Source organism: Mrakia frigida, assembly GCF_051309035.1.
Source record: "Mrakia frigida strain ATCC 22029 unplaced genomic scaffold BDY24scaffold_2, whole genome shotgun sequence".
Taxonomy (NCBI): domain Eukaryota; kingdom Fungi; phylum Basidiomycota; class Tremellomycetes; order Cystofilobasidiales; family Mrakiaceae; genus Mrakia; species Mrakia frigida.
This window is the reverse complement of record NW_027481279.1, coordinates 1,197,136-1,217,151: the sequence shown is the minus strand read 5'-3', so window position 1 is coordinate 1,217,151 and position 20,016 is coordinate 1,197,136. Positions and strand designations below refer to the sequence as shown.

General features: G+C 55.5%; 8 protein-coding genes across 8 annotated transcripts; 5 read left to right on the top strand and 3 right to left on the bottom strand.

Annotated features, from left to right (window-relative positions):
- Positions 1 to 205: 205 nt before the first annotated feature.
- On the bottom strand, positions 206 to 4,413 carry BDY24DRAFT_438082 (WD40-repeat-containing domain protein). The gene is made up of 12 exons (XM_076644334.1): positions 3,208 to 4,413; positions 2,991 to 3,127; positions 2,817 to 2,912; positions 2,215 to 2,732; positions 1,988 to 2,126; positions 1,793 to 1,891; positions 1,654 to 1,707; positions 1,343 to 1,564; positions 1,079 to 1,224; positions 882 to 989; positions 701 to 784; positions 206 to 602 (listed from the first exon to the last, which is right to left on the bottom strand). The coding sequence occupies exons 1-12, from the start codon at positions 4,362 to 4,364 to the stop codon at positions 315 to 317; spliced, it is 3,048 nt and encodes a 1,015-aa protein (XP_076500940.1). The 5' UTR covers positions 4,365 to 4,413; the 3' UTR covers positions 206 to 314.
- A 104-nt stretch (positions 4,414 to 4,517) lies between these two features.
- Positions 4,518 to 4,986, top strand: BDY24DRAFT_335793 (holo-ACP synthase; the record flags this gene model as incomplete). The annotated part of the gene is made up of 2 exons (XM_076637209.1): positions 4,518 to 4,705; positions 4,776 to 4,986. 2 exons carry the CDS (start codon positions 4,518 to 4,520, stop codon positions 4,984 to 4,986), a joined length of 399 nt encoding a protein of 132 aa, XP_076500939.1.
- A 297-nt stretch (positions 4,987 to 5,283) lies between these two features.
- PET191 (Pet191p) lies at positions 5,284 to 5,589 on the bottom strand (the record flags this gene model as incomplete). The annotated part of the gene is made up of 2 exons (XM_076637155.1): positions 5,284 to 5,313; positions 5,425 to 5,589. Coding segments are annotated over 2 exons (195 nt in total), but the record flags the coding sequence as incomplete, so codon positions are not given.
- Positions 5,590 to 6,516: 927 nt separating this feature from the next.
- On the top strand, positions 6,517 to 7,612 carry BDY24DRAFT_335514 (uncharacterized protein; the record flags this gene model as incomplete). Its single annotated transcript, XM_076637198.1, has 5 exons — positions 6,517 to 6,561; positions 6,691 to 6,727; positions 6,830 to 6,928; positions 7,027 to 7,216; positions 7,558 to 7,612. Coding segments are annotated over 5 exons (426 nt in total), but the record flags the coding sequence as incomplete, so codon positions are not given.
- A 613-nt stretch (positions 7,613 to 8,225) lies between these two features.
- BDY24DRAFT_102179 (uncharacterized protein) lies at positions 8,226 to 9,012 on the top strand. The gene is made up of 2 exons (XM_076635791.1): positions 8,226 to 8,632; positions 8,789 to 9,012. Exons 1-2 carry the CDS (start codon positions 8,259 to 8,261, stop codon positions 8,883 to 8,885), a joined length of 471 nt encoding a protein of 156 aa, XP_076500936.1. The 5' UTR covers positions 8,226 to 8,258; the 3' UTR covers positions 8,886 to 9,012.
- BDY24DRAFT_102150 (uncharacterized protein) lies at positions 8,887 to 11,848 on the top strand. The gene is made up of 8 exons (XM_076635789.1): positions 8,887 to 9,337; positions 9,427 to 9,528; positions 9,610 to 9,735; positions 9,838 to 10,002; positions 10,084 to 10,695; positions 10,791 to 10,874; positions 10,976 to 11,143; positions 11,237 to 11,848. The coding sequence occupies exons 1-8, from the start codon at positions 9,145 to 9,147 to the stop codon at positions 11,599 to 11,601; spliced, it is 1,815 nt and encodes a 604-aa protein (XP_076500935.1). The 5' UTR covers positions 8,887 to 9,144; the 3' UTR covers positions 11,602 to 11,848.
- BDY24DRAFT_102163 (uncharacterized protein) lies at positions 11,565 to 13,289 on the top strand. The gene is made up of 6 exons (XM_076635790.1): positions 11,565 to 11,875; positions 11,960 to 12,007; positions 12,086 to 12,214; positions 12,304 to 12,345; positions 12,435 to 12,512; positions 12,616 to 13,289. Exons 1-6 carry the CDS (start codon positions 11,665 to 11,667, stop codon positions 13,182 to 13,184), a joined length of 1,077 nt encoding a protein of 358 aa, XP_076500934.1. The 5' UTR covers positions 11,565 to 11,664; the 3' UTR covers positions 13,185 to 13,289.
- Positions 13,290 to 14,354: 1,065 nt separating this feature from the next.
- Positions 14,355 to 19,971, bottom strand: BDY24DRAFT_411722 (uncharacterized protein; the record flags this gene model as incomplete). The annotated part of the gene is made up of 9 exons (XM_076642965.1): positions 14,355 to 14,389; positions 14,480 to 14,557; positions 14,640 to 15,034; positions 15,121 to 15,263; positions 15,340 to 15,429; positions 15,514 to 15,721; positions 15,803 to 16,123; positions 16,281 to 18,756; positions 18,837 to 19,971. 9 exons carry the CDS (start codon positions 19,969 to 19,971, stop codon positions 14,355 to 14,357), a joined length of 4,881 nt encoding a protein of 1,626 aa, XP_076500933.1.
- Between the last annotated feature and the right edge of the window lie 45 nt (positions 19,972 to 20,016).

The following is a 20,016-nucleotide window of genomic DNA, read 5'->3' as shown; positions in this document are numbered from 1 at the left end:
TTTTCTTCCCTCCCCCCTTCCTTCCTCTCGCTCCTCACGTTTTCTACAAGTGGGGTTCGACCCATAGATGTAGCCCACTTCGTTGAGGCGCAAATATTTTGGGCCTGTTTGAAAGGCCCAACGCCTCTTTGCTCTTTTCGATTACGAGGCTTTGACGCGACGAGTCCTCGACGTCCCTCTCTCTCCCTCAAACACCTCCAGGAAGCTCGTTCAAAAATCGTCAATCGAACCAAACGCGAAGGCAAACTAAACCCCAGAAGATAAGGCCTAAACCACACACTGCAACCACGATCTCCTCAGCTCTACGGACCCTCTCAATCCTTCAAGCCCAACCTCAGATCCTTCAGAGCTGCAGGCGGCAGCTTCCCTCCTCTCCACCTCCCTTCGAGCATATCGACCCTAGCAAATCCACAGGCCATTCCACTAGCTAGCATCCCAGCTCTTCCAAGTCCACAGGAGCTGTTCCATTCGGTGCAGAGGACGGCAACCTCGGGCGACCAGGAAGGGTGGGTAGGACGAACGGCGTTGACGAGGTCGGCTTTGGAGGTGAGACCGATCTTCTTGGGGAGGATGTTGGCTACGGAACCGTTGGAAGTGACGTTCTGTTGATAATAAAGATAGGTTGGGAGGGAGGTGCGAGTCAGTCGAAGAAGAAGGAGATCGGAACGAGACAGGGAGAGTCGAGAGAGGGAAGACGAACCTGAGGCAAGATGTTGTCGATGAGTCGAACCTCCTGGGTCTCCTCGTTGTAATCGACCTTGTAGATCTGTTCCATGAGATGGATCTGATGACGAGGGAGGGATAATCGAATAGACGGTCAGCGAAAGAGTCTCGTCGAAGGAAGGAGACGCGTCTCGAAGTAAGAATGAACCCCAACTCACCCAGTGACTCTTCCTCTTCGTCGTTCCTCGCATCGTTCCGGTAGCAGTCAAAGAACCGTCTGCCGAGGCTGAAGCTAGCGTAGGATGGAAGTCCGAGTGCGAGAGATCCTGTGAGACGAAGAGGAGGAGTGGAACGAAACGAGAAGGCGAACGAGGTCAGCTTCAGTCGCTGAGTAGAGCTGAATAGATGAACTCACCCAGACCTGACCGGAATGCGATGCAATCTTGGCCTGTGTGACGATGTTGCTAGCTCGGATCCTCATCTTCGTCGCGTCCGAATCGACCTCTCCGAAGTAAAGCGACCCGTCCGTGACCGCTGCTGCTGTCGAAGCGAGTCCCACACCTGAGGAAACGAGCGAAAACACAATCGAAGATCAGCTCTTGCCTCGAACTTCTCGACGGAGGCCTCATCCCCTTCTCCTTTCACCAAAACTGCCGACGAAGACGAAACTCGAACCCACCTCTCGAAATGGTCAACACGCAACTCGATCCGCCACCACCAGCACTCCCAGCTGCATCTCTCAGATCCGTGAGGAGGATCTTTCCGTTCGAGGAGACGGACACGATGAGCGATTGCTCCCAGTCGAGGTGAACGTTTCCATGAGCGTCGGCTTGAGGGTGTCGAAGGTAGCTCAGGCTTCGAACGGGACCAGTGTGATCGCTGATGTGATGGATCGGAAGAGCTAAAGATGAGAGAGTGGGAAGACAGTAAGACGTCAGTTTGATCGAGGCTCGGAGGATAAAAAAGGGAGAGAAGGGAAGGGGAACGAACGACGTCGGTCGCTTTTCTCGACGGCTTCTCGAACGTCCCAGACGGCGATGACTCCTGGAAAGCACGAAGACGAGCAGAAAGCAGAGTAAGCACGGGACCCCCTCGAAGCGGCTAAGCAAGAAGATGGAAAGAGACCTACCAGCAGTCGACCCAGTCGCCAACATCCTCCCGCTTCCCCAATCGAACGTCCAAAGCATTCCGTCATCGAGGTCCATCGTCGCCAGAGGTTTCATCGACACTGATTGAAATAATCCAGCAAAAAGAGAAGACGGTCAACGAGAGGCTGAGAAGGGAACGAGGGAACGGCGACGAAAGAACTCGCCGAACAAAGGACCCTCCTCCTCCCCGATCGCTCTCTGCCACCTCAGCATCTGAGGATCAGGAACAGCAAAGACTTGAACCGATCCATCCTCAAACGTTCCGGCGAGAATCCCAATCCTTGGAACGCGATTCTCGTGAGTTTCTTCGTCGAGCTGCAACCCAGAAAACGAAAGACGCGCCCAAACTCATCAGTCTTCTTCTTCTTCCCTTCCCGCGTCCTTCGTCCCTCACGGTACTCACCGGATCAGCTCCTCCAACAGGACACCATTTCAACTCCCAACTCATCCCTCCCTCCACGCAGATCACCATCTCCAACTTCATCCTGCTCTCCCAATCCTCCTCGTCCTCCAACCCTTCCTCCTTGAGCTTCTCCTTCAACTTCTTCTTTACCCTCTGCTTCTCTTCCCTCCGTTCCTTCTGCTTCTCCTTGAACTTCTGCTTCGTCGCATCGGACTCGTATCCGTAGTCTCTCTTCCTCGAACGCTTCCACTGAGGCAGCTCCTCCTCCTGATCTGAATCGGGGTTGTTGGTCTTCTCGTCCTCGTCCATGTCGACGTCGGTGGCTCGAGCTTTGCCTTTCCCTTTGGCTTTGGATGATTTGGAGGAGGATAAACGGGAGCGAGGGTGGAGTTTGGTTGGGGCGATGGACCAGATTTGGATGGATCCGGGAGTGGAGGAGGGTTTGGCGTGACCGATGGGGAGAGGAGAGGAGAGGGAGGTGTGAGCTGAGATGGCGAGGTAGAGGGTGAAGTTTCGTTCTATTTCGATCAAACGGAAGAGAAAGTAGGGGAGAGAGGGTCAGAACGAGATATCCACAAGCAGAAAAGAGCGAGAAGACGAACTCGAAGACTCTGCTTCCGTCATCGGGCACCAAGCGACATCTCGAACGGGTCCGCCAGCGTTGATGAGCATTCCAGGTTTGGGGATGTCGAGGGAGCCTAAGATATGAACCGAAGGTTAGATGTAGTCAGTTCGGGGCTCGATCATGGAAATAGAAGGACGAAAGAGGGACGAACGAAGGGAAACGGCAGTGTAGACGGGAATCGATTGCTTCGACTGAGAGACCTCTCCGTCCTCCTCTCCGTCGGTGAGACCAGTGAAGACGTCCTTTTCTGGAGAGGTGTAGTGGACGGGTAGGTACGGAGCAGCCTCTCTGTAAAGGAGGAAGAACAGAACCGAGGTCAGCTCCCAGTCTCGACGCGACTTCAACTTCGAAATGAAGACGAGACTCACTCCCAACTCAACAACTTGACCGGTTCCGGAGGACCCACTCCTTCCCAGAGCACCCTCCCATCCTCCTCCACGTCCTTCGCCAGCGTATCCCTTGGTCTCCAACCCTCTCCTCCCTCCCCAATTCCACCACTCCAAGCCTCCCATCCAACCATCCCCGGCGCAAGCTCGTGCAACACCCTGACCCTCTCCGCCAGTCCACCCTCACTCATCTCCGTCCCTCCATCCATCCTCTCTCCACCCAGCAGCTTCAACTCTCCTACAACACTCGCCTTCCCAAACGCTGGTCGCTCCAGCAAGCAGGACGTGAAGTGAGGGAACAGAGGAGGGAGAGCTTCCGAGTTGAGGGCCGTAACGAGCGTCGATTTGGAAGCGACCGCAGCTGACATTCCGCTCTTCTTCTTCCTGGAGGTTGCGTTGGGAGGAACGGGGAGGATGGGTAGAGAAGTGGTGGTGATATTGACGATTTGAGGAGGATCGGGGCATTTCGAGGAAAGGTAGATCCGTTTCTTGGGCTGTTGGCGCTGTTTCTTCTGGTTGCTATTGCTTCCTCCTAGTTTCTTGGATCCGGCTCCGACGCCTTGACCTTTCCGAGGGGGACGAGGATCGGATTCGTCGTCTTCGGAACCGACTACATCGCTGAGTTCGTCGTCGTCGCTTCCTCCTCGAGCTCCAGAGGGTCCTCCTCCCTTCTTCTGAGCTTGAACTCCTCCTCCTCTTGCCTCGTACTCTGACTCCTCGTCGTCCTCCTCTTCGACCTCCCCTTCCTCCTCAGCAGCAGCGGCAGCGTCGTCGGATCCGAAAGCACTTCCTGACTCGTCGTCCTGTTCCTCCTGAGGATCCTCCATCTCCTCGTCTGAGTCGACGACGACCTTCTTCTTTCGAGGAGGAGCGGAGGGATCCTTGGGAGGTCGCCCTCGTCCTTTGGGAGCAGGAGGAACCTTCTTCTTGGTAGGAGAGGATCGGGTAGCTCTGGTGGTGGTGGTTGATGTGGATTTCCTTCTGCTGGTAGAGGTGGATGGCTCTTCGTCGTCGTCGAGTTGAGCTTCCTCGTCCTCCTCCGAGTCGGAACGAGAAGGAACCACTGCTCCCTCGTCGTCAGAGAAGACGAGTTTCTGGACGTAAGAGGGACGAGGACCTCGTGAGGGTCGAGAGGACATCCTTGTCGACGAGGGATGGATGGGAGGAGAAGAAGAGGAGGAGGAAGGAAAGGGGAGGGGAAGGGTGATGGTTGAAAGTCGAAAGCTCACGCTCTTCCTTCCCGTCCTTTTGTTTTGGTTGCTAACGACCATCTCCGAAGAAATTCTCCATGGATGGCCATCCTAGGCTATGGAATCGACCTCCTCCATCTCCCTCGGATCACTTCCCTCATCGCTAGAAGAGGTTTAGCTCCTCTCTCAAGACGGATCCTCTCCTCCTCCGAGCTCGACCTTCTTCCCTCGATCCAATCTCCTTGTTCGTCGACGAGCGAGTCAGAGATCGCTAGGTTCATGGCAGTGAGGTGAGATCTTCTTCTTCTTCTTCTCTATATACATACTCGATCGGAGCTGAATCGAGTGCGGTTCTCTCAGATGGGCCGCTAAGGAATCAATCTACAAAGCCCTCCAACCTCACTTCTCGCCCTCCTGGAAGGACGTCTCGATCCTCCCTCTCTCCTCGACCTGCAACAAACCCACGGTCGTCTTCGAAGGGAAGCTGAAGGGAGAAGGGTTGAAGGCTCATCTGAGTATCAGTCACGATGGAGATTATCTCGTCGCTGGAGTGTTGGTGGAGAAGGATTGAAGGGAGAGGAGGAAGGTCGAGGTCGACGCGTGAAGGAGAAGAGGATCGATTTCATGACGATAAGTATACAACGAAGAGCAAAAGTGGCTGGTAGTACAGTGAGGTATAGAGAGGTGTGGGTGGTAGTAGAGAGCTATGCTAGAGTGAGATGTGAGAAGAGAGAGGAAGGGGCTAAGAGCTCGCCGGAGGAGCCTGGTTGGTCGATGTCGATCCTTTCCTCTTGTCTCCTGCTCCTTCTAGACCGAATCCGATGATGCTCACCGCAGGTCCTTCCCGCTTGTTGTTGGTCGTAGAAGGGTTCCCTCGGAATCGTTTCCTCATGTCGAGCTGAGCGAAGAAAGAAGGGCGAGAGAAGAAGGAGAAGAGGAGGAGGTCAGCTTCGTTTCAGCCCATCTATGGCCTTGCTCTTTCCTCGAAAGAAAGATCGAAGTCACTCACCATTCCTCTCTTACACTGCGCTAGACTCTTCCTGAGATACTGGCACTCCAGAGGGATGGTATCGGCGTGTTTTTGTAGACATTCCTTGGGCGTGTTTCCGTCTCGAAGGACGCAGTTGGATTGGAGGAGACAGTTGGCCAGATCCGCTCGAATACCAGCACAAGCTTTGTGCTCCGGAGCAGTGGCGAAGGCAGCGGGAACGAGGGGAGACATCGTTGGAGGGGGGAGGTTATGAGGGGGAGATGGAAGTTGAGGAGAGAAGAAGGGAAGGGAGAGAGGGAAGGAGAAGGAGGGGCGGAGTTTGAAAAGTGGTGAGCTTCGATTTCAGAAGAAGGAGGGAAGAAGCTCTCAACCATCAGCATCTCGATTTTTGGGAAGTTTTCTCAACCTCGCTCCTCCTTCCAACCTTCACCTCCTCCAAGTCATGGCTTCCTCCTCGACCGAACCACCAGCAGCAGCGACACCGTCCCCTTTCCCTCCTCCCTTCCTCTCCTCCGCTTCGACGTCTGAACGAACGGAGAACGACGACGACGAGCAGCTTCAAAGGATGCTCGAACGAATGTCCACTCACCAACCAGCACCTCAAGACGAGGAGGAAGACGACGACGACGGAGAGGAGAGTTGGCACGATGCGAGAGAAGAAGAAGACGAGCGAGAAGAGAAGGTGACGACGGCGAGGAAGGAGGAGCACGAGCTTGATCTTGAAGAGCTGGAGGTTCGTTTCTTCATCCCCAACCTTGCATTCCCTGAATGCAAAGGCTGACCTAGTCCTACCCTCTTTTCCAGTCCCTCCTCCTGAAATCGACCTCCCTCAAGTCCAAAGCCAACACGCTCTTCCTCTCGCCTTCCTCGACCTCCTCCGCCCTCTCGACCTACCTCTCAGCCATCTCAACCCTTCCTCCTCGTCCACTACCGCCTCCGCCTTCAGAAGCACCCCCATCAGATTCCAACGGTGCTTCGTCGTCGACCAGCGAAGGAGGAGCAGGCGTCCAGATCGAGGAGATCACAGAGGAGGAAGCGGAACGGATAGAACGTGGAGAGACGGACGAGGAGAAGAGCAGGAAGGACGTGGCAGGGAGGATAAGAGAGTTGAGAGGGGTCTGCTGGGCTAACGTAGGGGCTTGCTACCTGAAGATGGTGAGCTTCGAGGTTTCAGAGCACTTGGTGGGAGGATTGAGGCGAGGAGGAGACGTCGAGGTTGGACGAAGGCGAAGACGACGCGCTGACAGCTGTTCCTTTTTCGACTCGACTCCTTTCCGGTCGCAGGGAGAGAACAAGGAAGCAGTAGAAGCCTGTACCGAATGTAGGTTCACTGAAATCCGTCGGACCTTGCACCATCCTCTTTCCGAACCCTCGTCACGTTGAACGAACCATCTCCAGCTGACACGCTCCTCCTCTTGAACAGCTCTCCTCGACTCCCCAACCTACGTCAAGGCCCTCCATCGGCGAGCAACAGCCAACGTAGCTATCAACACTTGGTCCTCACTCACTTCAGCTCAGGATGGTGCGTCTCCATCTTCCTTTCGCCCTCCCTTTCTTCTTCTCTTCAAACTGACTCCCTCCCGCCCTTCCCCTCCCCTCCCACGGCCTTTCCACCACCAGACCTCAAACTTCTCCTCCCTCTCCTTCCCTCCTCTCCACCCTCAGCCTTCTACAAGCAATCGAGATCGCTTCTCGCCAGCTTACCGCCCAAGATCAAGGAGAAGCAGGACAAGGAGAAGGACGAGATGATGGACAAGCTCAAAGGGTTGGGGAACAGCGTGCTGGGGAGGTTGGGGCTGAGTACGGAAAAGTAAGTTCAACTTGGATTCCGAGGTGGTTTGGGTTCTGGGGAGAGAGGAGAAGGCGAGATGGGAAGCGGGAGAGGCGGGGAGGGAGACTGTCGGAGGAGAGAGAGAGGGATCGACGGAGAAGGCGAAATCAGAGGAGGATCCACATACTAGTTTCGAGCATGCTGGTTCCAGAGCATACGTGGCTGGGTTGATGTTGAGCTGGAGAGGGAGGATAAACGAGATCGTCTGACGCGTCGACCTTGCCCGTCGACGGGAACGACGAGGTTCGTCCTTGGATCATAGCTCATCAGAAACAGCACTGACTCTCGGTCTCACCTTCGCTTTCTTTTGACGTTCGCAGCTTCAAGTTCGAGCCCAACGGAGCGGGAGGGTACTCGATGAACTTTGTTCGATGAGGGAGAGGAGACGGTGGAGGGGTGTTCGTGTCCCTCAAGGAGATGTAGTGACACTGGTCTGTAGGATCGTGGCGACCCGAGGAAATGTCTTGGTGAGTTCTCTACCGAGTAGGGCGACGATATCAATCCGAGGGAGCTGAGGGAGAGGCAAGAGCAAGGGAGAGCTGATCTTGTCCTTCTTGCTCCTCTTTCGACGCAGATTTCTCGCCAGAAATGAGCTTGATTTCGACATTGTTGGGACCTCCTTTCCTTAGCTACTCTATTTGGTGATCCTCGTTGGGAACCTGCATGCCGTCTCCGTCTTTTCCTCTGTTCTCGTTCGGAAAGGAAGAAGACGACGCGGGAGAGGGAAACTCCAGCCGACCGTCCCTTTTCTTCAGTTCTTCACCTTTTCCGCTCGTGTTTTCGCCAGAAACTATGACCATCTTTGGAGCCTCGGCTTCTGAGTCCCACTTGGTCCAACCTCATGAAGTTTTGACCCTCTCCTTGATGAGATTTTGCTCCCTTGCTCTCGGAAACCAAACAATCCGCCTCCCGAAACTCGTCCTCGCCTCCCTCTTCCTCCCTTCCTTCTTCTCCCTCTTACCCAACTACAACCTTCTCTTCTTCCCTTCTTTTTACCTTTCCTTTCTTCCTTCGACTTACTATGGGATCCTCCAGCAGCAACTCTTTCCCCTTCCTCCTGAACCGAGCTAACGAGCAGGTTCGATCGATCCTTGAGACCAGGCACGAAGAGAACGACCCCTCTCTCGTTCCCTCCCAAACCCTTCAAAAGGCACTTGTTCGCTTCCTTCCTTCGTCTCTCTCTCAACCACCACCACCACGACCCTCACCATCGTATTGGGCGACTTCTCTCTCTCTCTCGTCTTTCGAAAAGGAACTCGTTCAGCTACTCTTCCTTCAAGAGGCTCTTCGGTCAACTCCTTCGACCCTCCTGGCTTCCTCGTCAAGACTCCCTCTCCCTCGCTGTCTTCTTCAACATCGCCTCGAAACAGGAATCAACTCTCTTCTAGCCTTTGAGTGAGTCTTCTTCTCCCTCCGCTCTACTCTTCCTCTCTTCCGACTCGCTCCTCCTTGGTGAGCTTCAACGACTCCTCGACGAGTCGACTCTTTCAGCCCTGAGCTGACCTTCCCTCCCTCTCTCCCTCCCTTCGGTTCTGCTTCAACTTTGGATAGTCCATTCTCGACTCTTTGCTCGAACATCCTCTTCGACTCTGTTCGGTCACCTTTCCAACCACCTCCCTCGAATATCGCGAAATTAGGAACGCTCTGATGGTGAGTCGCCTGCCGATTCCCCTTCTCCGCTCCCGTCTTTCTCTCTCCTCATCAAGTCGAGATCTGCCTGGTCCACCCTCAGCTCCTTTCTCATTCTCGGGCTGAAGCAATCTTTATCTTTTCAATTTGACTTGGTCCCACAGTCTGCACCTACCACCTCCTCGAGATCGAACGTCCCTCCTCCTCCCGATCCATCGATCGATCCTCCTCCCAAACCAACCGAGCTTTCAGCTTCCAGAGCTACTCTCCCTTCAGCAATGTTCTCGCTTTCTTCTACCAGCAACACCAACTTCCCTCCTCAGTCGACTCACCCAGCAGAGCTCGCAGTGACGGCGGTTGACGAGCTCCTCGCTCTCCGAACTAGAGATCGTGTCAAGGACGCCGCCGTTGAGATTCTCCTTGAGAAGTACACCAACGCTCTTCGCCTCCTTGTGACGCTTCAAAAAACAGGTTCTTCTGCGTTTACTTCTTTCCGGTGTCTCTATCGCGTTCGGTGCCTGACCTCGTCCCTCGTCGTCTTCTCTTTCCCTCTCCTCCAGTCTACAAGGACGTCAAGCTTACCTCCTTGCCGAGAGGGAGGACGTTCAACCACCAAGCCGAGGCGATGGAGTTCCTTTCCGATAAGATCACGGAGATAACGAGTTCGTTCCTTTCCTTTCCTCCTCTCAAACCCGCAACCCGACCTCGCCACTGACGAGCTCTCTCTTTACTTTTTGATCTAGAGCTGGAGCAGAAGGTTGAACTCGTCGTCTCTCAGTCCAAGAAACTTCACTCGACTCCCATCAACTCCGACGCTGCTCTTCCGTCCATCAAGCCTCCTCTCGTCGAAGACTCCCCGTCTGCAAAGGGTACGCCTCGACGTCTTTCGTCTGAAGCAGATTCGCTGAAGAGCGACTCTTGCTGATCACCCTTCCTTCCTCCCTCCTTTCCCCTCTTTACTTCTTTTCCAGAGGTTCCCATCGTCCTCGCTCTCGTTCAGTCATCGTCCTCGAAGCCAACACCAACGACGAAGGAGGCCTCGACGGATGAACCTCGAGGAGCTCAGAGGATGGAGCACAAGGAGATGATGGCTCTCAAGGACGAGAACAGAGAGCTGCATAAGAAGCTCGAAGAACGTACGTACTGCCTTGAAACCTCGGTCTGACTGGACTTGCTGCGACGCGTGCTCATCCTGTTCTCGTCTTTCGCCTTTTCAGTCACCAAACAATTCGCCTCCTCCAAGGTTTCCTCTCTACCCAACACCGCCTCGACCTCTTCCAACTCGACCGAGGTCACCTTCCTTCCCTCGCCTCCCAAATCGACCGAACCCTCACCCAACCTCGCTCCCGTTCCTCGATTCGATCCTCCAGCCTCCGCTCCCGTCGTCGCCATCGTCGCTCCTCGTCTTCAAAAGACCGTCGAACCCGAATCAGCCACTCCTCAAGAGGGTGATCGAGACGATCACGAGGAGGAAGAGGAAGAGGAGGATCAACGAGACGAGACTGTCGTTTTGAAGAACGTCGAAAGGGAGGAGGACGAGATCGACGAACTCGACGAGGAGGAAGAAGTCGTTGAGCCAAGGGCTGGGAAGGTTGGGGAGGATGGGAACAAGAAGAAGGTTGTAGAGGAGGAGGGTGCTGATGAGCCGATCGTGGGAATGGGAGTGGGAGAGGGAGAGGAGGAGGAGGAGGAGGAGGAGGACCACGCCGACGACGACGAGGATGGAGGAGCAGGCGATGGGGAATCCGAGGGAGGTATGGTGGATGTTCTGAATGGATTGGGAATCAGGAAGGCTGGAGGAGAGCAGGAGGACGGGGAGACTCAAGCCGGTGAGTATCTCAGCAGCTGCTTGAGCTCGTCGACGCGTCGGACTTGCTGACACTCTGTTTTTTTCGTTCTTCCTTCTGGCTCGTCGCTCTGTCAGCTGGTTCCGACTCCGAACGATCCATCTCAACTGCACCTACGACGGACGGATTGAGCGAGAAGGCTCGTGGGAAGCAGAGGGAAGGTGAGCGCGTCGTCCTCCGTCTCTGTCTCCTTTCTCGTCTTCTCTCGCCTCTGTTGCTGATTCCTCCTCCTCTCGGCGACTCTTTCTCTCTCCGACCTTAGTCACCACCCCTCGTCCAACGATCCAATCCTTCGGGAAACCCAAATCGACTCACGCACTCGCCGTCGCCGCTCAATCGCTTTCTTCTGCCGGAGAGGGTCTCGTCGTCCATCAAGAGCTCGGAACACCTTCGGATCTTCACATGGACTCCGATACTGGAAAAAAGACCTGTGAGTCACCTTTTATCAGCTCTCTATCGTTCCCTTTCTTCCTTCCCGCTGACCTCACACAACTCCTCCTCTCCTTTCCTTTCCTTCCTCCAGCATCCTCTGTTCCGCTCATTGGACACGCCCTGCCGAATCAAACCAACGCTCGAGCTCTACCTCTTCCTACCGATCCTTCTTGGAAGTCCGGGGACGTCCAAGGCACTCTGGACCCAAGCTTCTTCGTCGACACTCCGACGAGAATCAGCTCCTCCTTCCCCCTCACCAGCACCCCGGTTCCCAGCAAGACAACCAAGCCTGTCGAGCTTCAGGAAGGACCCAGGAAGCGACTTCTCACTCAGGAGGTGGTTCAGTTGGACGACGAGGACGAGGATCAGCTCGATTCGGAGGAAGAACAAACGCCTCGAGCTCACCATCGTGAGTCCTCGTCTCTCGCTCTCTCGTATTTCGATTCGAGACCCTGACTGTCGGTCTTGCCTTTTTTGTCTACAGATCCTTCGACTCTCGCTCTCCAAGCCGGAGAGTCGATGGACTCTGCCTCGTCCACCCGTCTTCGACTTCTCACCAACGCGTCCAAGAGCGGTCCGTCCGAATCGAAAGATCCTGGCCCTTCATCTCTCAGGGAGGCTAGCGGCGAGAATCTCGACGACCTGTCGGCTATTCTCTTCAACTTGATGGTGGAGGTAGAGGAGGAGGAAGAGGAGGAGCAAGAGGCTGATGGCTCAGACGAATCGGATGGTGAGTTTCGATACTTTTTCTTTCCCTCTGTCGGGAGCCTTTCTGACCGCGTCTGTATCTTTTTCTCGTACCTGCCACTTCCAGGTGACGGATCGTCTACCTCCTCTCTTCTTCAACAATCATCTTCTCGAGGTCAGTGTCGACAACCCTACTCGTCGATCCGTTTGTACTGACGATTCCCTCCTTCCTTTTCTCCTCACCGAATAGCAGCTCCCGTCGACGGCGCAAGAACACTTCGATCTCGATCCAGTAATCTCTCGTCGGCATCGTCAGCTGCCTCCATCAAGAAGGGGAGGAAGAAGGTCGAGAAGGAAGAGGAGGAGATGGACGCGTCGGTTGGTGAGTCCTTCAGCTCTCGTCTTTGTCTGTTCCGTTTCCTCGCTCCTGACTGACCTCCCAAACCTTTGAATCTTCGCTTGGTATTTCAGATGGTGAACGTCCCGCTGAACCTGATTCGAAGATCCTGATCGGTGAGACTTCAGCGTCGCGTCTTTTCCCGGTTCCCACTCGACGAGGAGCTGATTTCTTTCTTCGGCGCTTTCTTTTCGACGATCCTTAGATGGCCATGAGTTCCTCTATCGCTCTCTCCTCAACCTCAAGGAGCCACTCGAGATCCCCCTCGACACAGTCGTCACGCGTGAGCGTCGTTTTTCCCTTCGTCCATTTCTTCACCTCAACCTCGATGCTTCGTCTCGAAACCTCGACTGACAAAGGCTTCTCTTTTCATTCTTCTGTTTCAGCCTTCAAAAAATCCATCCAAGCTAAAGCTCACTCCCCCAACCCAACTCTTTCGGCCTACCACGTCGACGCCGTCGTTTCCAACCCGGACGCATCCCTCTCCGTCGTACTCGAGGCTCTCCTCCCGCCAGCGGCGACGGTCGACGACATCCAACAACTTCGGGAGTGGACCTTGCTCGTCGCTTCCTACCCCACCTCGGTCGATCACGGAAAACTCGCCAGAGAGTTCGCAGCCAAGAACCCTTCCTTCGGCTCCAGATCAGCCCTCTTCCAATCCCTCAGCGATGCGAAAGCCGCTCAAACGGCTGCCCTCATCCAGTACCGAAGTTTCATCGCCATGGTCCTCCTCTACGTCGTCCTCGGCCAACGCTCGGCGGTCGCTCGGTTCATCTCGTCCAGGGAGGGAAGAGAGATGACGTTTGGGGAGATTCTGCTAGAGAAGGAACCGAAGCAGAGGGGGAAGGGAGAGACGCGGGTCTTGTTGATGAAGTACGGATCTATCTTCAGAGATCTCTGGCACGTTGAAGGAGCTTATAGGGCTGCCGTCAGGTCCGTTAAGGGTACCACCTAGTTTCTTTTCCCCTCTTGCACTTTGATTTACTCCCGCTCTTGGACTTTCTTGCTCTCTCTCGTTTCTTCTCTCGTTTCTCGACGCGTCTGGACTCTTCTGCACTTTCCTCTCTTTTCTTGCATCCCTTCTCTCGCGTCTTCTTCCATTAGCAGATACTGCCTTCTTCCTTCTACGTGATTTAACGGGCTCAGCCCTTCCGATCCCCTGTCTCTATCTCTTCTTTTCTTCAGGAAGGAACTCGGTCGTGATCGTCGGATTGGACGCGTCGTGCTCTCCTTTTTCTTGCTTGTCGGTTTTCTCGTTTTCCCTCTCTCTCTTTTCCTTCTCGCTTCTCGTTTTTCTTTTTTTTTTGGCTCGTGGCTTACACACAAGGACTATAGCTACGTAAAATCGCTCGTAAACCGGACTCGGCCTGACGAACTCTCTCTTTCTCTCCTCTCGTGGCCTCTCGTCCTCTTCGAAGCGAGATCTGAGGGCAGAGTTTACATCAGCCGGACCTTTGGGTACTTCTACCGTCATATCACTAGAATTTCCACGAGAAAGAGAGGTCTATCGGATGCCCATTCGACAAGTGAATCGACTCGACTCCTCCTTCGTCGCGTCCTTCCTCTAGCTCGATTACAGCCCTCTCCCTGAGGAGCACGAAGGATGCGACCCTCTTCCTTGTGCTCGAGCTCCACCGTCCTCGCTGTGGACACATTCGACTCAGAACGAAAGAGAAGATCCAATCAAACAGCACATCGTCCTCAAAAATGAAAGGGCAAAGGGCAAGACCGACAGCGCAAAGCAAGGGCTAGGATAAAGAAGGGGTGGCAAGGAGGGGCAGGGAGGGGTCGTGAAAATCATCAAGGGCACTCAAGGCGAAAGAATCCGAGAAGAAAAGGGAAAGGGAGAGAGAGAACGAAGGGGAACGAGAACGAAACGAACGGCGAAAAGCAAAGGAGGGGAGAGAGAGAGTTGTTGTTGTTGTTGTCGGAGTGTTGTTGTTGTGGCAAGCAAAGAAATGGAAGAAGAGAAGTACGAGACCTGATCCGGGGACGTTAAGAGAGAGAGAGAGATGGCGAGATGGAGGGAGCGCGTAGTGAAGGAGAGGAGGAGAGTAAAAGCAAACGTGAAAGAAAAACAAAAGGAAGGAGGAGATAGAAACGAAGGAAGAGTGGGTAGATTCGTTCATGAACGAGAGACTTGGAAGGATACGTTGATAGCTGGAAGGGAGGAGAAAGAAGGGAGGGAAGGAGGTCAGCGTGAGGACGGACGAAAAGAACAAGGGAGACGCGACGAAGACTCGAACGAACCATTCAACCAAGTGAGAGCAGCACTGGTGCTGGGAGCCTCGAAGTAGAGGATAGCTCGGTTGTCGACGACTCGGATGGCTGGGAGGAAGAGGAAGGGGAAGAACAGTCCGTCAGTGGGAGCTTCGACTCAGTCGAAAGAAACGAGGACGGGAAGACTCACTCGATCCGTTGGTGATGCTCGCCGGCTGCGATTTCGTCTGCATCCTCAACACCGCAAACAAGTCCACCGTTCCATCCCTGGCCAGCCCGTTTGCATCCGTCTTCACCTTCCCAGCCGGATCCGGTTGAGTCTTGCAGAGGACGAGCAGGTCGCTCGTGAGGACGGCGACGAGAGGAGTCGAGAGGGTTTCTGGATCGGCGAGACATTCGATGGCGACGACTGACTTGGAAGCTTGGATGGTGTTGTCTCCGTCGTCGATGATGGGGAGGGTGACCTCGACGTAGTCGGTCATCTTCTTGACGATCCGAGTGAGGGTGAGGCTTCCGTCGAGGAGGAGTTTTCGATGAGGTTGGACGAGAGGGGATGGGAATTTGCCTCGGATTCGGGATTGCCATCTGAGAGAGACGATGAGAAGAGAGTTTGTTAGCACGAGGATCGACAGGAGCTGGGATCGAGGAAGAAAGGGAGGAGCTCGACTAACTGGACGAGCCGACGACGAGACTCGGAGTCCCTCTTCTCCTCGTTCATGCACGAAGCCAGGGACGAGATCTCCTCGAACGCATCCTCGAGAGGGTCGTAGGCTTGATCCGAGAGAGGAGGAGTGCATTTGAGAAGGTCCTCGAGCTGTTCATCAATCGAAAACAACAGGTCAGCGATCTCGAGTCCGAGCGGCGACGAAGACGAGAAGACGAAAACTCACGAGCATTCGATAACGAGGGATCCGCTGAACAGGAAGGAGAAGGTACGACTCGAGATTGAGCTGAGTGTGCTTTGGGTTCTGACGAGCTCGCTGTGTCGTTGAAAGGTGGCGAGAAGGAAATCAGCACGCGTGGGAACGGAAACGAAGAGAGGATGAAAGGAAGACGCGACGAACCTTCAAGAAAGCCTTGACTCTCTTCCTCTGCGTCGAAGTCAACGAGCTCGACGACGATCCATCCGGCGTAAGAGGAGGCGAAACAGCACTGAGAGCCAATCCCATCGTTGCGAGAGCAGCCGTGCTCGAAGTGGGAGATCCAGGAGTCGAGGAAGGCGAAGGCGCGACCGTCCAGGACTTCAACCTTTGGAGGGAGTTGTCAAAGTTGCTGCGAGGGAGGGATCGAAGAGGTTTCTCGGTCAGCAACGAGAGAAGAGAGGAAGGGAAAGGAAGTCGCGTCCAAACTCACTTGATATACGTCGAGTACATCCTCATGAACGGATTGTAAGTCCTGAAGACGTCCCCAACATCGGCAGCCACGGCTCTCGACAAGGCTCCATCCTGATCGTCCACGTTCAGACTGAGTAAGGGACGAGCGGCCGCTTCGAGCTTGGGAAGGAAGGATTCGAGGTGGAACTGGAGGAGACCCGAGAGACCGTTGAAGACGACTTTGCGTTCGGCGAGAGGGACGACGGTTTCCTTGGACCCGATGCCGTTGAAGGGAGCTTCCGAGGGTTTGACGTAAAGCTCGACGACTTGTTGGAGACCTTTGACGTAGGTTCGTTCGGTTCTGAGGGAGGGGGTGGGTGGGAAGGAGGGAAGGGAAAAGGTCAGCTTCGTTTCTCGATTCGACGCGTCTCGCCTCCCTCTTCCCTTCCCTCCTCTCCTCCCTCCCTCCCTCCCTCCTCTCCTTTCCAACCCGAACGCAACCCAGAAAAGGTACTCACTCAACAATCTCCCTCACAACCATCGCCCTCTTCACCCTGTCCTCCTTGTACTTCCTCACCTCCACCCTCTCGCTACTCTCATCGCTCCCGTTCTCCGTCGTTGCCGCCGTACTCGTCGACATCGCTCTCCCCATCCCCACCCCACCCTCGAAACTCGCTCCTCCAGGACTCGACTGAGCAAGCATCATCGACCCTTCCGAGAACTCCCTCTTCATCTCCGGTGGTCCTCCTCCTCCTCCTCCCGTCGTTGGCCTCCTCGTCCTCGATTTCGACGTCGAACCCAAAGGAGGTGTCGGCGTGGTCATCATCGCTGGACTAGGAGAGGATCCCGAGAACTGGGAAGCGGGCGTGTCGAGACCTGTGGGACCGTCGATGGGGTTGTTGGAGGAGAAGAGACCCGCGTTGGCTGGGAGGGAGAGGTCGTGGAGGTCTCGAAGGTATCCCATGACTTTTCGGAGGCCGGCGAGGTAGGACGCTCGTTTGAATTCTTCGGAGGCTTCGTGGGAGGGAAGACGGTGGTTGGGAGGAGGAGGAGGAAGGGACGAAGGATGGTAGGTCATGGTCGGGGAGTCGAGAGGGGAATGTTGAAGGTAGGATTCCAAGATGGATGCTGAATCTCCTGCTGGGTCGTCCTCTGCTTCGTCCTCGTCTGAATCCTCGTTGACGTTGACTGACGAAGGGAGGTAGTGGTTCGAAGTTGCTGAGGAGAAGGTCGAGACGGACGACATGAACGGGGAGGTGGAAGGGATGGGGATGGTGAGGGAGGGAGGCACGTCGAGAGGGAGGTAAGATCGACGTTTGTTTTTCCGAGAGGTGAGAGCTGCGTGGCTGGAGAGGGAAGCTCCGAGGAACCCTGGCGAAGGCATGGCTGGCGGAGTCGCGTCGGACGAGACGAGGGACGACGTCGAAGGAGTTCCGTTCGAGTTCGAGCTGTTGCCGTTCCTGTTCGAGCAGGCGTTCGACTTCCCATTCCCGTACGATCCCATCGACGTACTTGGTCTCGTCGGAAGTCCAGGGATCTGCTGTCGATCGAGGACGGGAGCGGTGTTGGAATGAAGAGGAGGAGGAGGTCGGATCGTCGAGCCCGTCCCACTTCCACTTCTCATCCTTCCCATGCTCATCTTCTTCAAGAACCCCCACTTGCCCTTCTCCTTCTCCTTCACCGGTCCTCCAAGACCGTTCAACTCCCCACTAGGCGTCGAAGGTCTCCTCGTCCCTTCCCGTCCTCCTCCTCCTCCTCCCTCCTCTCCATCTAACTCCTCAATCCCATCCGACCCCTTCGTCGGCCTGTAGCTCATCGCAGCACTCTTGCCTCCCTCCCTCCCCATACTGGCGAACCTCTTCTGAGGAGGCCTCGCAGGAGGAGCTCCCAGTCCGATCCCCGAGCTGGCGAACGAGGGTTTCGACGAGAAGAGTCCCTCCGCTGGCGATCCAGGTCTCGACGACTCCTTCGATCCTCCTCCGAGTCCAAGATGGAAGAGCGCTCCAGCACTCTTCATCCTTCGAACGACAGGGACACGTTCGGGTTCCGCAGGAGTAGGAGGGGGTGGTCCTCGAAGGGTAGCTTGGGAGGGAGCTTCGGCGAGAGGAGGATCCGACGACGAGAGGTTGGGGGATCTGGCGAATCGACCGCTGAGTCCAGGTCCTGCTCCGATCATCCCTTGAGGAAGCGAAGGACGACGACTGGCGAGAACGGCACTTCGGTTCTCGGTTGGCGTCGGTGAAGGGGAGTAGGAGTTGTGGGAGTGGTTGAAGTGAAGAAGAGGAGCTGACCGAGGAGCTTGTTGGGAGGACGAAGAAGCGACGGGCGACGGGAACGAAGCGTAGACGGATGGATGCTGTCCTGCCGAGACCTCCTGGCCGTAGGTCGACGAAGCTGCTGGGGAAGGAGGGATGGCGAAGGTAGGATCCTGAGCTGAAGGGGAAGCGTCGGCGAGGTAGAACGAATCGGTGTTGGGCGTCGATCCTGATCCTCCTCCTCCTCCCGACACCGACGACGCGTGCTGATCCATCGGTTCTCCTCCCGCCGGACTCCACTGTACCAGCATCTGCTCCACCAACGGTTTCCACGGTCCCGCAAACGGATTGTCCTCCACCAGCAGCGTCTCCATGTTGGGAAGCAAGCTCAACCAACCCGGAAGCGAAAGCAACCGGTTTCTCCTCAAGCAGAGGGTGTGGAGGTTCTGGAGAGCTGCGAACGTCGCCGGGAGGGCTGAGCATCCAGTCTCGTTGGCTGAGAGGACTCTGAGGGTGTGAAGTTGGGAGAGGGAGGGAGGGAGGGATCCGAGAGGGTTGTTGGAGACGTTGAGTTCTTCGAGGACGTAGAGGTTGGAGAGTTCCTCCGGGAGGGACGAGAGGTTGCAGGACGAGACGTCGAGGACGACGAGGGTTGAGAGGAGGGAAGGGAGGACGGTTTCGAGGAAGGAGGGCATGAGGTAGGGGGTTGGGGAGGAGGAGAGGAGAAGATGGGTGGAGCCTGGAGAAGGAAACGAGCGCGAAGGTCAATAAACTTGAGCTCGTTCTCTTCCACTTTCAAACGACAGAAGTTCAACTCACCAATCAACTCGGAAGCCAACCTCGGTTTCTGCAAATCCAACCCTTCCCCTCTCACGATCTTGCCATCCCCATTCTCCGCCAAAGCAACGGCAGCTCCCTCGATCGATCCTCCTCCTTCTCCGTCCCACCCGTATCCACTCGACTCGCTCTCGCCATCGCTCTCACTCTCACTCTCGTATCCTCGTTCCACTCCGTTCTGCTGATGTTGCTGCTGCTCTCCGTACCCGCTGACAACGCTCGAAGTGGACGAGGTCGCATAAGCGTTGGACCATCTCCTTCCTCCTCCTCCTCCTCCTCCGTTGACATCGTTGGATCCCGAAGGAGCTGGCGTGGGAGGCAGATGGATGGCCGTATCGGAGGTGATTCCGAGTCCGATTCTGGAAGGGTTGTTGGACGAGGGAGGGGAAGAGGAGGGAGTGGAGGAGTAGGAAGGATGAGGAGCGTGTCGACCTGGGTAAGGATGGTGGTTGGACGACGAAGGGAGAGGGTGCTGCTGGTAGCTTCGATGATGAACTTCTCGTAGAGGACGAGCTGGAGTTTGTTGACGAGGGTGAACCGGAGAGGACGACTGCTGTTGGTGCTCCGACTCTTCTTCCTCCTCTTCGTCGAGCTGATCCTCCCCTCCTCCTCCGACGATGAACGAGTTTGTCCTCTGATGCTTCGCTGCTGCTCCTCCTCCTCCACCAGTAGCGCCATTCCCATAGACGGCGTAATCTCCTCCAAAGGACGAAGAAGCGCCGCTGTCCCTCACGCTCCCACTCCCTCGACTGGTCGTTCGAGCCGAGGAAGACGAGGTGCCGCCGCTGCTGCTGACTGCGGATCCTGCTCCGAACCTGTTGTAGTCCTGAGGGATAGGGAACGTCGTAGGATCAGGGAGGGAGTAGGTCGAGGAAGCGGTCGAGGGCAGTCGAACGAGGTCGGGAGGGAGAGCTTTCTGATAGTTTGAAGCCGCGGATCCTTGAGCAGGAGGAGGAGGTTGACAGGGTAGAGATGGTTTCCTTGACGATAAGGAATTGTTGTTGTTGTTGTTGTTGTTGTAAACGATTTGTTGGGGAGAGATGGAGGAGTCCAAGAGGAGCTGATGGCGAGGGGAGGAAGACGAGGACCTCAACAGAGGAGCTGGGAGCGTATCCATCGAGAGAGGATGGAACGCAGAGGAAGGCTGGATGAGCGTTGAGGA